This window comes from Lates calcarifer, linkage group LG1 (assembly GCF_001640805.2).
Source record: "Lates calcarifer isolate ASB-BC8 linkage group LG1, TLL_Latcal_v3, whole genome shotgun sequence".
NCBI classification, from domain to species: Eukaryota; Metazoa; Chordata; class Actinopteri; family Centropomidae; genus Lates; species Lates calcarifer.
In genome coordinates, this window is record NC_066833.1 from 24,695,137 (window position 1) to 24,709,075 (window position 13,939).

Sequence of the window (13,939 nt, forward strand, 5' to 3'; positions counted from 1 at the left end):
CCAAAGATCCACCCTCTCAATCCAGTGATAATCCAGCTTTACATTTAGTATTGAGCATCACTGTGTTCAGACAGAATGCAAAGCTAATTTTAGAGGCAGTGCAGTTGCATGAAAAGTCAACTGTAAAACCTAATCACACGTAGATTCACTCAGGGCAGAATGATTCTATGTGAAAACACATACATGTTGAAAATACTTCATAATTGGTGAAAAACATTCTTGAGTTCATTCAGAAGCCAACATAAACACAAACACACAGACTGCTACACACACAGTCTGTGGATCATTTACTAGCTCGCTTACTGCTAACATCACAAAACACTTCAGTTGTGCTTTGGCTTTTTGGGGCAAAGAAACACACCTTTAAAATTAACATTTATTCCCCAATTGTTTTCACTGAGGTAATATTTAAATGTAATATAAAAAGGAGACTTGGGCATTTGTGTTTGAGTTACTTTGGCCAACTGCTTTGTGCAACATGTTTCAGTGAAAGGACAGCCTGAATCAGAACTCAAAAACAGGTGAGGAGCACCAGCTACTGACAGTGTTAGCATGCCAAATCCACAAACAAACATGTTTGCTACCAATTCTAAGAATTTAATGTTAATCTTATCATAGATTAAAAGAAAGAGAGATCAGATATGTCCAAGGCTCCCAGACATTAGGCTGACTTGACTCATTGGGTTAACTAAATCATTCTAGACTAGTTTACAGTTTGTCATAGACTTTGTTTGTAATTGTTCTTCACATTTTAAATGTGGTACCTATGGTCCTTTCCTATTGCTGTCTGATCATTGTCATTTGCTTCTTTCTAACTTTGTAGCTTTTTAAAAACCTTTAACAGCCCTTAGGGTTCAGGTCAAAGGTTAAGTGTTAAGAGTGGCCACGGGTGAACACTACAAAGCCTTGAATCTTATCCAGCAGAGATTGATTTTTCTGTTCCTCTATTCAGGGACACCAGAATCATTTAGTCATTTTGTGGAGACTGGTTCTTAGGTAAACAACATGTTATTAATGAAACTCTTCATTATTGATACCACAACTTACATTTGGTGTACAAAAAATATAATGTTCACTGTCGGATGTATCTAAGACAAAACATGGATTAACTTCTTCTCCATGACTGGTAGACAAGGAGTGCATACAGTATGCTGAAACAGAGTAAAAGCGAGAAGCTTCCTTTTTTGAGCCAAATGTGTAATTACATCATGGTGCATTTAGTTTCTATTTAAGCACTCGCAGGACTACATTTGGGGGGTAACATTTGAAAGTCAGTATGACTTCTTAATTAGAGGCCTTCGATTGTGGGTGGCACTGTGAAATCCTACCGAGATACACATTTCCATCTCTTCCACAAAGAGTTCCCATGCTCAAACTGAACAGAGTTTGGGGCAGAGATTTCGCTCCAAGCTGAGACAAAAATGATAGAGCACATAATGTTCTAAGTCTAGAACAGCATATTACATTTCTGATCAGCTGTTGAATATCCAAAGAACAAATGAGTTTTCTCAACCCATAGAGAGACAAGCTAACTTTCATTTAGAGCTTCAACAAGCAATTGCTTTATATCAAATCATTATTTTTTGTTTGATTGGCAGAAGAATATTAAATCTTTTAATCTACAAAATGTCACAAAATAGTGGAAAAATTGCTGCTGGAAATGGTCAGGTGTACATGGCCTTACATTGTAGCGCGCTGCCATTGATGTGTGGGAATGGGTGAATGAGAATGCAACAGTACAGCAATTTGGATAAAAGTAATTACATTTACTTAAGTACTGTACTTAAGTACAATTTTGAAGTACTTTTACTTTACTGGAGTCTATCTATCTACTTAACTACATTTCTTTCTTTTTTTAACTACATTTATGCATTAGCTATAGTTATTAGTTACTTTACAAAGGGTCTGCACACATGTGTGTTTCCAGTTGCCACAGGTGATTAAACCAGTGGTCAAGTGTAAATTAGGAAATACATTATTTTGGCAAACACTATGCACTAAGAATGATAACTGGGTAAGTTGCCCTGCCCTGAGAGGTACACAAAATCAATCAAGAGAAAGCACAGTATAACCAGCTAGAACATTTAAATGCTGCTTATATTTAAATTCATCAGTAGTAACAAGTCAGTCACACAGTAAATAATAATATAACACTGCCAGGGTCCACTGGCATGCACTGTTGTATTACTAATTTTACTTAAGTAGAGCATCTAAATACTTCTTCCACCACTGGAGAGTAACTGTAAGCTGTGACATAAGTTGCAGGGAATGTTCTCATAGATATGAAATTCAAACATTCATGGCTGTTTGCTTGATAAGCATTAAAGCCATGTGCCTATCCATCAGTACAATGTCCAGTGCCGTTTCCAGCACGTGAGTCCCCAGTAAACACTACTCCTGAGCCACATGGGAAGAAGCAGGACTTCCATATTGGGTGTGAAAGCAGCAAGCCCAGAGAGCTCGGGTTAGGCTTTACCTTGTTAGGAAGTTGGAGCTCTGGAGAATAAACAGAAATGTTCCTGGTGGAGTGAAGGAGGAAAAGGGGGGCCAAGGGGATGAGGAGAGAAAAGATGTCAGAGGAGAAGGTATTGGAGAAAAAAAAGGTTGATGGGAAGGATGAATAACAGCAGGGATGCAACAACTGCTCATATCAATCATTAAGAAAATGAAAGGACAGCAGGGATGGGAGTTGGTCAGAATGAGGAGATGATGAGGAGTGTGGAACAGTAGTTGCTATCTGACTCCGGGTCTGTGGTATGCAATACAACATCGGAGGGGAAAAAATGATAGAGTTGTTGGGGGGGGGGGACTAAAGCTGGGCGATTTCCTTCCCGCGGTCCCTTGGAATGAGTGCATACTCCCACAGGGCTGGGCTGGACCCCCTTTCAGCACTGAACACAATCAGAGGGCAGGGCTGGAGAATTTCCTCTCAACCCCCCCACCCCTCCCCTAACTCTCACTCTCTCCATATCCCTGTTCTCTCTCTCTTTTTTCTGCCTCGCGTTCACAGTTACAAACACGTGAGCACCAACACGTGTACATACAGCGTACTGACATATATAGTACGTCATACACATTACCTAATGTTTGATATCATAGGAACTGAATACAGTTAGACTCAGAAACAATTATAGGCCAAAATCAATTAGCATTTTTTTATCATTTTAAATTAGTTTTGTTTTAAAAAGTCCTTGCCTACATATAAATTACATTTTTTTGGTACCTCTTACTATGATGTTTACTGTGAACAAAAGTCACAAGTAATTCTTCAGCAAACAATGGCATTGTAGTTTATTTTGAGACAATCTCACATACCCCACCCTGCTGCTGTAAATACTCAGTGGCTTATCTGCAGCTGAAAATAGTCCTCAAGTAATGCACAATTTCCAACTGTTTGAGTAATGTTCGCTAAAAACTATGGCACTCAGTTATTTAACTACAATATTTTGCTGTTTTTAAGAACAAAATTTTATATTTGTGACCTATTCTTAAAAGTTCACATCTTCGGAAGGAGCCAACGGGCTTCGGATAAAGGGTAGGCACATTAGCGGTATTAAGAAACGGACCACCCTACTTGGTTTCGGTCTTTTCATTGATTTGTTGACAATAATAAAATTATGAAATATAGGCAGTCTTATCCTTTAATCTCCATAGATTGTAAACAACCCAGATGTTACGTAACATGTCTCCACAAGCTGGTATGTTGAGTTTGAAGTGAGTGTTTCTGTGAATTTTAGCTTGCATTTTGCATGTTTGTCCATTTCAATCACAGTCCATCTTTAATAGATGACACCAAGGTTATTAAAACTTAGGGCCAAGGAGAAAAAGAAGTTATTAGGATTTAAACTTAGGATTTAACTTGATATGAGTGCATGGTTCTGCATGTGCACTGGCTTGGTAAACTTATCCATGTACTGCATTTAAAACAGAATCAACCTCCAGCTACCTGTCAGTTTAACATTTGTTGATGTTTTTTTTCAGGCAGGCAGGAACTATTGCAGAAAGTAGACAAAACAGTTTCATATCCTTGTAGGGCTATTAACACCAACAACAACCACAGAGCTGGTGGATAGATAGCTTGTGTTTTGAAGGTACAGTGCCAAGTCAGCTTTCAAGTCATGCAAAAGACTCTGGAAGTAGCAACCCTACTCAGCTCTTGCAGCGAAGTGGCGGTAAACAGCTGATTTTCTTTCATGACTTAACTTCTCCTCTTAACAGCTGACAAAACATTTTATGTTTCATGAGCCTGCACACTAGGTCTAACACTCAGTTGTGTCTTGCTGTGCACTCTGCAGTTTCTATGAGGTATTAATCTTAGTAATTATTTACACTCAGTAATCACTATCCATCATTTGACTCATACAGGGGTGTCATCATTTAGCCCACACATTTTCCCCAGCTAAAATCCCTGCCAGTGTTGGGTTTCTGCGGATAAAGCCCCACCTTTATCCAGCTGCTAAGGCTTTCTTAACATGGGAGATTCCCGACAACAGCGCAGGAGTGCAGGATAAATCCTGAGTGAGAGTTCCCATGGAATCATTTGTGTACTCAGATCTGCCATTTGTTTGCTTCATCCTGACCAAACACAACTTCTGTTTGTTTACCTTTCTGTCTGTTTTCATGTCACTGCAAGTATTAGTCAGACTTTGTTAGGTTGAAACAGCTGTTTCCCCTGATACAATCAGTAGCTACCAAAAACACAGAAAGTAATGTAAATATAACAAAAAGCATGACAAATGTGGATTAAACAATCTGCACAAGTTCAGGACTGGCTTTTCTACTGAAAATTCTGGAAATTTACTCTGGAAGTCAGCAGCAGATGTAGTTTGTACAGATGGGCAGGAGTTACCATTAGAAATATGGGCCTCTGCTGCCATCTGGTGGTTGGAATTGAAACTACTAGGATGCATCAGATATTTCCTAATTGTTTAGTTGAATTGCTGGATGTTTCATACAACAATCTCACCACAAGGTCTTTCACTCATTTCACCCAAACTTCATCCATGGATGGACTTTGCCAAAGTTATCATTGAGCTGTAGCTGTTCAAATCTACTTGTGGTGGCTGTGGCTCAGGAGGTAGAGCAGTCACCCACCAATCAGAAGGTTGGTGGTTTGATTCCCGGCTCCTCCAGTCTGCATGCCGAAGTATCCTTGGGCAAGATACTGAACCCCAAATTGCCTCTGATGTGTGTGTGAATGTGTTTAGAAAGCACATTATATATATAGAACATGTGCCAAGGTCAAGAATTAACTTAAAACTCCAAGAAATTACTTCATTTCAAAAACTACAGAGCTGATAGAGTTAGTTATGAAAATATTGTCAGCAATTAAGTGAATATTCACTGTACTGTTTAAACTGCTGTACTGATTAAAATAAAATAATAATGAATTAGAAAACACAGATTTAATTTCCAATCAATTCTAATATTAGTACTATCATGAATTCTGTTGAAATTAAATAATTACAAATAAATAATTTGTTGTTTTGCACCTTATATGTTTTTAAATAAACAAAATTTTGCTTAAAAAGGTTTCCATAAATATCTTTTCTTGATTTAATGAATCATCATCTTAACTATAATATCATGCGTTATTTCTCTAAAACAATGGGGGGATGTTTCACAATGTGTTTCCAATATGTGAAAACATTAACCAATAAATAAAAACAAACCAACACTAACAAAACAGAACAGCAACAATGGCCTCTAAGTATGGAAGCCTAAATATGCCCTGAAGAATGATGAGCTGTACAACAAATGCAATTTATTTGAACAGACCTGGTCTTTATGCGGTTCAACTATAGGTCAGTTGTAATGTTTCAGCTCATCCAACAAGTGGCTCCCTAGCTGCATTTTCTGCTGTGGGGCTTCTGTTGCGGAAACTGTGCTGACTATATTTGTTGTCAACTCTTAACAAAGTTTCAGTTTCACTATAAATTAAGTTATATTATGGTTTAATCTAATTGGGATGTTAAGATGTTTTAATATCACTCTGACAGCATAGTCAATTAACTAATCAATCAGACTTTATTTGTATAGCACTTTTCATACGAACCAATGCAACACAAAGTACTTTACACAATAAAAACAATAAATCCCCTTTCCATTCGTGCACAAAGCACTAAATGACTGATATAAATTAAGAACTCAATAGAAACAGGAATTGAGGAAACACTGTCATAAATCTCATCAATTTGTAATGAGGAAATGCCAGAGACAAGATAAAAATATGGAAAATTTAGAGTAGCAAATCAAAATTTTGAATGGAAAAATATGACATAATAAGAAAAGTTAAGTGTGAAGTGAGTCTGTGTCCTCATGGAAAGTCATTGTCTAGTCAGTTTAGTCATTTGCAGTAATAATATTATACTAGGAGACAGTCACTACCCATTATGCACAGAAAACCCAATGGTCATCTCCTCCACTCATTAGGCTAATGACTTCTGCCAATGCAAGGAATGGAAATAAAAGAGACATACAGTCATGGCGATTAAGTTAATATCTACGACTCTGTGTGTACGTGTATGAACTTGGCTGCAAACCACACAGACTGACTCCAGTGTTACAGTGCCTGATTCATATATTGTAGTAACACACATTTTCCCAACTAAGAATTAGTCCATGATATAAAAGCTCTACATGCAGCCAATTGTGCGTGTTTGTGTGTTTTAACCCTCACTGGCATTTGCTGCATACCAGCTGGATGAGCTCAACCACCAAAAACAGAGTTGTGATAACCTTTACTCTCCATCACTGACATACACACCTGCTATTGTAACATGTCTCCAGCCAGACCTTGAAGATCTGTGTTTACAGTGGAATGGTGGACGAGGGCAAAACAGGGGAAATACACTCTTTGTAGAAAAACTGTTCAAATGACATTTGTTTAAAGGTGTTTTCTTCAAGCTAGAAAGGTTTTGTACAAAAGCTAAATGCAGCAGTTGTGAGAGGGAGATGAAAACTGATATCAAAATAATTGTGTTTTCTGTCAGTTTAGGGGACAAAGGTCAGCACATTTCTAAACAAAAATATAAGGACTTCATAAACTATATCAAATGTTTCAGTGTCTTTGGCCAAAGAGTTTTATTTTGAGGGGCACAACAACTTTTTGGACCTGCTACTGAACACAAACCATCCATTACCTGAACTGCACTACAGTGAATGAATAGAAAAGTCAGTTCCTGCCCTCAGGGTCTATTCTCCAAAAATACCCTACCACAGAGGGAGTTTTTTTTTTTTTTTTTTTTTTTTTTTTGACTGGAAAACTGTGGTCCTGACCTGCGTCAACACGCTATTGTCAAAGTAACTAACACCTTGTATCCTGGCAACCTTTAAAGAGAGAGGAAGTCCAAGTGCTTGTGTCATTATGAGACCATGTGACTGGAGAATGTTAGTAAACAAGAAGAGCAGAAGGGAAGTAATGTATGACTGAGGGAGCAGCTGGATCCTGTAAGACTTCATTCAGACCAACAGTTCCTTTCTAAGTGTTGAATTATTGATGCATCAGGAAGATGTGTTATGTTCATAGTATTTCAGTGTTTCATATATAAGTTTAGGGATTGTTTTGGATAAAAAAAAAAAAAAAAAAAAACATTATTATTCTCCTAGTAGCTCCAGCAGTCAGGTCATAAATAAAAATAAATGTCAAAATTTTTAGATGTGAATTAGAGAATTAGATGCAGAGATCAGAGAATTTAATTTGATGTTACAGCCAGCAGCCCATTAGCTTAGCTTTGCACAAAAACTGGAAACGGGGAAACAGCTACCCTGACACTGTCCAAACATAACAAAATCTGCCCACCATCTACTAATGAGATTTAAAGGTGCTGGAAGATATATTTTGTTAAATTCAGACAGAGTCTGGCCAGATTTCACTGTTCTGTGTTTTTGCTACACACTAACAGGTTACTGGAATCTTAAATAAGCCTATTTCCAAAATTATAAAAGTATTTATTTAAACGGGTAGTCGAGCAATTTAGTATTTACTGCAATTCAATAAAGTTGGGGCATGTGTGAAAGAAAACAAGAAAAAAAACAGAATGGTCAAAACTGATGTAGTGGAGGCCGAGATATCGTGACTTTCAATCCCTAGTATATGTAAAGCTTCAAAAACACCGGATCATATGCTTCCCATGATGCAATTTACAACTTATAACATCTTTTATTAGACCATTCCTGCCTAGTAAACATCAATGTTTCAAACACCCTGCCCCAGTTTGTAACACAGCCTCCAATAAATCTGTATCTTCAAACTCAAACTAAGTTAACCCTGATGACATACAGAGCTCCTCCAGAACCACAGAGGTAATCATATAACTGTATTTTAAAACCCAAGTACTATACTAAACTGCAATACCACTATTTTATACAATACCATCTATTCACCCTTATGAATGCTTCTACTTTTGGAAAAATGTGAATTTAGTGGATCATAAGACAGGGATAAAGAAAGAGACAGAGAAAAAAAGAAGTATGTTTACGTCTACTGTCTGAGCAGGAGTCTACAGTTCACTTTGTCTTGTCTCTCATAAATCTGTCTCAACCACACACACAAACACCATTTGTTCATACACATGACCAGACCCATATATGACTAAGGGAAAGAGAGGTCTGCAGAGCTAAAATAGAGCTTAAATCATAATAGAGTAAAATGCAGTCTTGTTATGAAGATTTATTTCCCCTATAAATCAGTTCTTACAGGTGATGGTCCCAGGTGCTGTTCTGTGTCATTTTATGAGAACATTTAAGTGACTGTCTGCACACTCAACAGAACATTATGTATCCAGAACAGTGACAGCAGTAGGCCATGCATTTTGTGGAAACAGTACCGAAGTAAAGACAACATTTTCATTTCAAAATCTAAAAAACCCTTTTGTTGTGTACGAAACGGTATGTAAGAAATGCAGTGATTATTTTTCATGTTCTGATTTTGCAAGTGTGACAGAGTAAGATTTATTTTCCATGGTTCTAGTAGATTGCTTTCGATATGTTTACTGGGATAAAGCCTGCATAGAAGAATTAGTCTAATTCACACTACCTAATCTAAAGGACAAACACTCTCCTTATGAAGATAACACTTGGCATATGAAACAAAGAGGCCAATCCAAGATGTAATGATATACAGTACATGTTATACATGTCAAACAACATCTGGACTCAGTAGTTAGATCACAAAGTAAAATTGAGGGTAAATGCTGTTTGTCAGTTGCACTTTTCATTTATATGCCTCTCTTAATCCAGGAGAGGCATTAATGTGTTGCGATCTTTTACAGCAACACCCTGCTCTACAGTGACACCTGGTATAGACCAGTGCAACCACAGTCCTGCTGTTGGCCGAGTTGCTCCAACAGTGCAATAAAGGTAAAACATTTCACTCATAAGCTCCTTTACCAAGGCAATCAGTTAGAAGCATACTGATACTGACTTCATATTGTGTTGGATATTTAAGGGTCTAACAAATATTGTGGGGAAATAAAAGAACATGCATTAACTTCCAGCCACTCAGATCCCCCACAGGCCCCCACACTAGGTTGTACTGAGGTTGAACTGCGCAACTTTTAAGTGCGAACATGTAACTGTATAGATGTGAAGCATTTTGCTCTTGCAAAATACTAACCTTGGATAAATAAGGCTAATAAAACATTTGCCAAAAATACAGTATTTAGTATGTGGCAAGAGCAGAGGGAACCATCTTGACCAGTATGGGCCTGCACACAAAATAGCAATCTCAGTCTTTAGAGACCAAAAAGATACCAGTGTGCAGAAAACATTTTTCTAAGCCGTGCTCTCCCAACAACTAAACTCATCCTGTGTCATGTTTGGGAAGCTACAAGCTGAGTGCCCGCAGCAGCAACCCCCCACCCCACCCCCTCAGTGTGCCAAACCAAACATCCAGCCATTTCCTCATGGTTTCATTTGACGTTATCTATCTGAAAGCAGGCATTTCCACTACAACATGATGTGCTGAACAGCCCGGGATCATATATACTTCTTTTTTTTTTTTTTTAAACTCACTTTGTTTTAAGGGAAAGGTTTACTTCTTTGAGAAAGCTCAGAAAATGGTGACCACATTAAAGTCTATTATTGAGTCTCAGTTTCCTTCCTGCAGTTGTGTGCTGTTTCACATTATACTTTAGTCACACTCAACTGGCATCTGTGTTGGCTACAAAAAAAAAAAAAAAAAAAAAAAAAAAAACGATAGAAGCACAACATACTTGACACGCGGGACCCTGATGAAGCTAAACTATTATTTATTTAGGAACAAGCCCTGCAGACATGTTGTCACAGCAAGCAACAAGAATACTTAAAACTATAAATAATTGAGATAAAAAAAAAATATGTTTCTATCTGTATTCTATCTTACTGTATATTATTGCATCAGTTATACCATGCAAATCACTCAGCAACAAACCATGCTGCCTCCTCTGTAAACACCATTAAGGAAATTGAGATGCTGTTAACCTTTAGCCTTTCCGTGGCTTCTTCTGCCTTCCTCTGTCACTTGACTGACTAAACACTGACACAAAGATGACCCTAGGTAACCTTGGATGACTCCACATTCAAACCACTAATGGATGTTGTAACAGATATTGCCTTTATTGTCTCAGCAGGTCAAAGCAGTTACTGCAGATTCCCACAGTGGGGCGCAGACCACGATCTTTCTCTAAGCTTAAATAAGTGCTATGAGTTGTAATTTTTTTAGTCACTACAAATGGATACTGAGGTACAAGATCAAATATTTTGATGGCAAACCAGAATATACTGTCTGTGAACATTTTATTGACCTTAGTGTGAACATATTATGATTAGCCAAATACATAAATTAACAACATATCCTCATTACATTCAAAGAATGGAATCTGGTCACAATTAGGATAGTCAGGATAGTTTGATCCTACACACGTGTTAAATAAGACTTTCTGGTGTGCAAGAACTTCATCATTATCGGCCACAAAAGGCCCCTTGCTGACATTCACACAAATTAATTCTTTTAGGTTGACCACCTGTTACCAACCACATCAGTAAGTGGCAGAGAGCCTGAGCAGATTGTCATCTTTTAATAAACAACGGATTGACAGATTTCTGACCTTAAAGAATACCTTAACATCACTCTAATAATAGGTGCTTCAGTTACTCTTAAAGCTGATTGACATAAATCCACCACAAGAACAGCTGCTTTAGCAAGTTGCTTCAGTAAGTCCAAGAAACCAGAGTATAATTTGGGAAATAGGCTTATTTAAGAGGTGACTAACCTCGGCAGACAAGTCCGTCCTGGATGATGGTTTGCTTGCAAACGCTGCAGTGCTTGGCCTTCTTGAAAGTCTTCACTCGGAACGTATGGGAATGAAGAGCCTCCAACTCCTCTGGCTGCAGTTAAGAAAATAAAAACAAAGACCACAGAGGTGGAATTTTCGTTTAAGAATGTTGTGACCTGATAGGACTTCAATGAATACAGGTGGTGCGAGTTTTGTAGGGTTATATCTATTAAGTGCAGGTGTTCCACAAAAACATACTCTTCCTGAATGGGTTCAATTTATATCATATTAGCCATATGTAATGTATAAATGTAACACCTGGCCACACACAAAAATCCCATACATCCACTCATCGCAGAAGTGACCCTCTGTCCAGAGCATTACAGGAAAAGTAAGTACTTCCAGCTTACTATGCTTACAACTCTACACCCTAGACATAAGGTTGTTTAGGCAGGGAGAATGCAGATGCAGAAAAAGGAGAATGCAGCCTAATCTTCACTGTTTTCAGCTGTTTTCAACTTTTGTCCTGTCATCTCCTTTCCCTCCTTGCAGGTGTGTTACCTCTAACTCTTCAGAGAAACTCACTGACAGTGCTCCCCACCCCTGTTAAACATCCCTGTGAGTCTGTCTGCAGCCTGCTGTGTATTTCTCTACTGTATACCATCTACAATTCAATCCTTTTCCTGTCTGCTTTGTAAACTAGGCATTCAGCAAAGCTGGAGAGCAAACAGAAGAGTCAAGCTTTGGAAGTTTGACAGTTTCCTGTGGTGTCTTTTAAAAAAAAACCCTGCATCATGTTTCCATTTGCCCCCTAATGACTGACCATGGAGAAATGTGACATCATTTATGTGGTATATTTGCTCAGCTGGTCCCCAATTCAACTTTGAGGTTCAGCTCTATGGAAATAGTGGTCCATTGAATCCCCCTGTGAGCTAGACAACCTTACCAAATTTTAATGCCTTAGTTATTATGTTTTAAAAGTACTTAGCCTCAACAGTTTTATATTCCATCAAAAGCAGTGAGATTACATTTAAAATAACCACAATTAACCAATTAACTGAGTCAAAACTGGCAACAGAGAGAATAGAACAAAAACTAAAAATACAAATTTTAATGGCTGCTTTCAGAGTATTTTCCTTTAGTTTGACTGTATGACAACATGATTATAAAGCCTTGCAATACATAAACAATTCTAAAATTTCTATCACTGCATATTATAACTTGGCTTTGGATGAAGAAAAATAGCACAGAAATAGAAGGAGGAGACCTGAATTATCCATATGTTTAAGTAAGCATGTGTATGTTTCTCTGTGTATACATATCCTGATGTACCTAAATGTACCAAAATGCCATAAATATACATATATTCAGAGATTAAAGAAAGATAATGGGTGTGTTTTCAAGACAGGAAGTGACTGTTAAACAGACTGTATGAGAAGACTGTATAAGACTGTATGCATGCTGGACAAGCCTAAAAGTGGCCATGTGGTTGGCATATTGGGGGACTTAGCACAGGGATTTTCATATGGGAAGACCATAGATTCATCAGGAATGCTAAGGAAAACCCAGAAGTTCCCTGCCTGAAAGAATTCCCAGACTACAAACCATAATAACCTTATAACCACTAATAACTCCTTTTTTTTCTTATTCCTCTCATCAATCCTAAAAGGCAACGTGTTAAAAATGCAGCTTAGGGTGTGCAATTGTAACTACCACTTAAATGATAAACCAGGCTAAGTGTCTGTTGGCTCGCTCAGCTCCTTCATAGCTTCATTCTCCACATCTGACTGTCCTCTCTCCTGTTATTAGCAGAACGAACCAACTTAGCAGAGGGAAAGGAAAGCCTCTTGCCTGTTTCTAATGATGTCTTGTTTCCAAGCGGTGCAGGATCCAGTTTACACACAGCCTTTGTACTGAGGCCTTCATATGATTCCAGATGTGAAAGAAGCAGTCTCATTAGACATTTTAATATAGGCTAGGTCTCATTATACTCATTATCTATAACAGTATAGATAAACTATATCTATAACAATTAAGTTTACTGGTCACGAGGAGTACTACTCAGCCTGTGAAAATAGAAGTATAATGTCTTCTCTGGAGGATCATTATCAGTTGTAGGAATACTGTGATAGCAGCATTATCTGGGCTTGGGCCTGGAAATTGCAATTTTTTAGCCGAATGTCTACATTATGGGACAGCATGGAGTGTCAAAGAGACAGGTGTTTACCAGGTACGTAGTTTCTCTCAAAAGACATTATTCAGCTGCATTACTGGAAGTGTAGGATTGAGTATGTCAAGCTTAATCCATATTACCAACTATGGCCGTGTTCAGACATCCCTACTACAGGAAGTGAGGATGCCAGTGCAGTGCTGTAGTGCAGTATCACGAGGCAAGGGGCTGTGTTGGCCAACAGAACATGTACAGGCACACTTTCCTGCTATATTGCTTAGAAATGTGAGCACCACATTTATGCTTTTTACCTTGAGATTATCGCAACAAACCATAAAAAGATTGGCGCCGTGATAGCTTACCAAGGTTGTAAAATTCTGTCTTACAGTATTATAAACTATTGTGTTATGTTTAGTTATCTGATAAGCTTTCATTCTCACAGATTTATTGCTCAAACTGGACCCACTTAATCCTATTTCATGATCTCAGCTAAAGCAACACATCTCAAGTGACT

The 13,939-nt window shown here is 38.0% G+C and overlaps 1 protein-coding gene across 1 annotated transcript in view; it reads right to left on the minus strand.

Moving 5' to 3' along the window:
• The window catches only part of LOC108897188 (tensin-1-like), a 157,484-nt gene that overhangs the window by 96,645 nt on the left and 46,900 nt on the right, over positions 1–13,939 (minus strand). Inside the window, 1 exon segment of the mRNA XM_018696672.2 lies at positions 11,253–11,367. Within this exon segment, the coding sequence (XP_018552188.1) occupies positions 11,253–11,367 (115 nt within the window).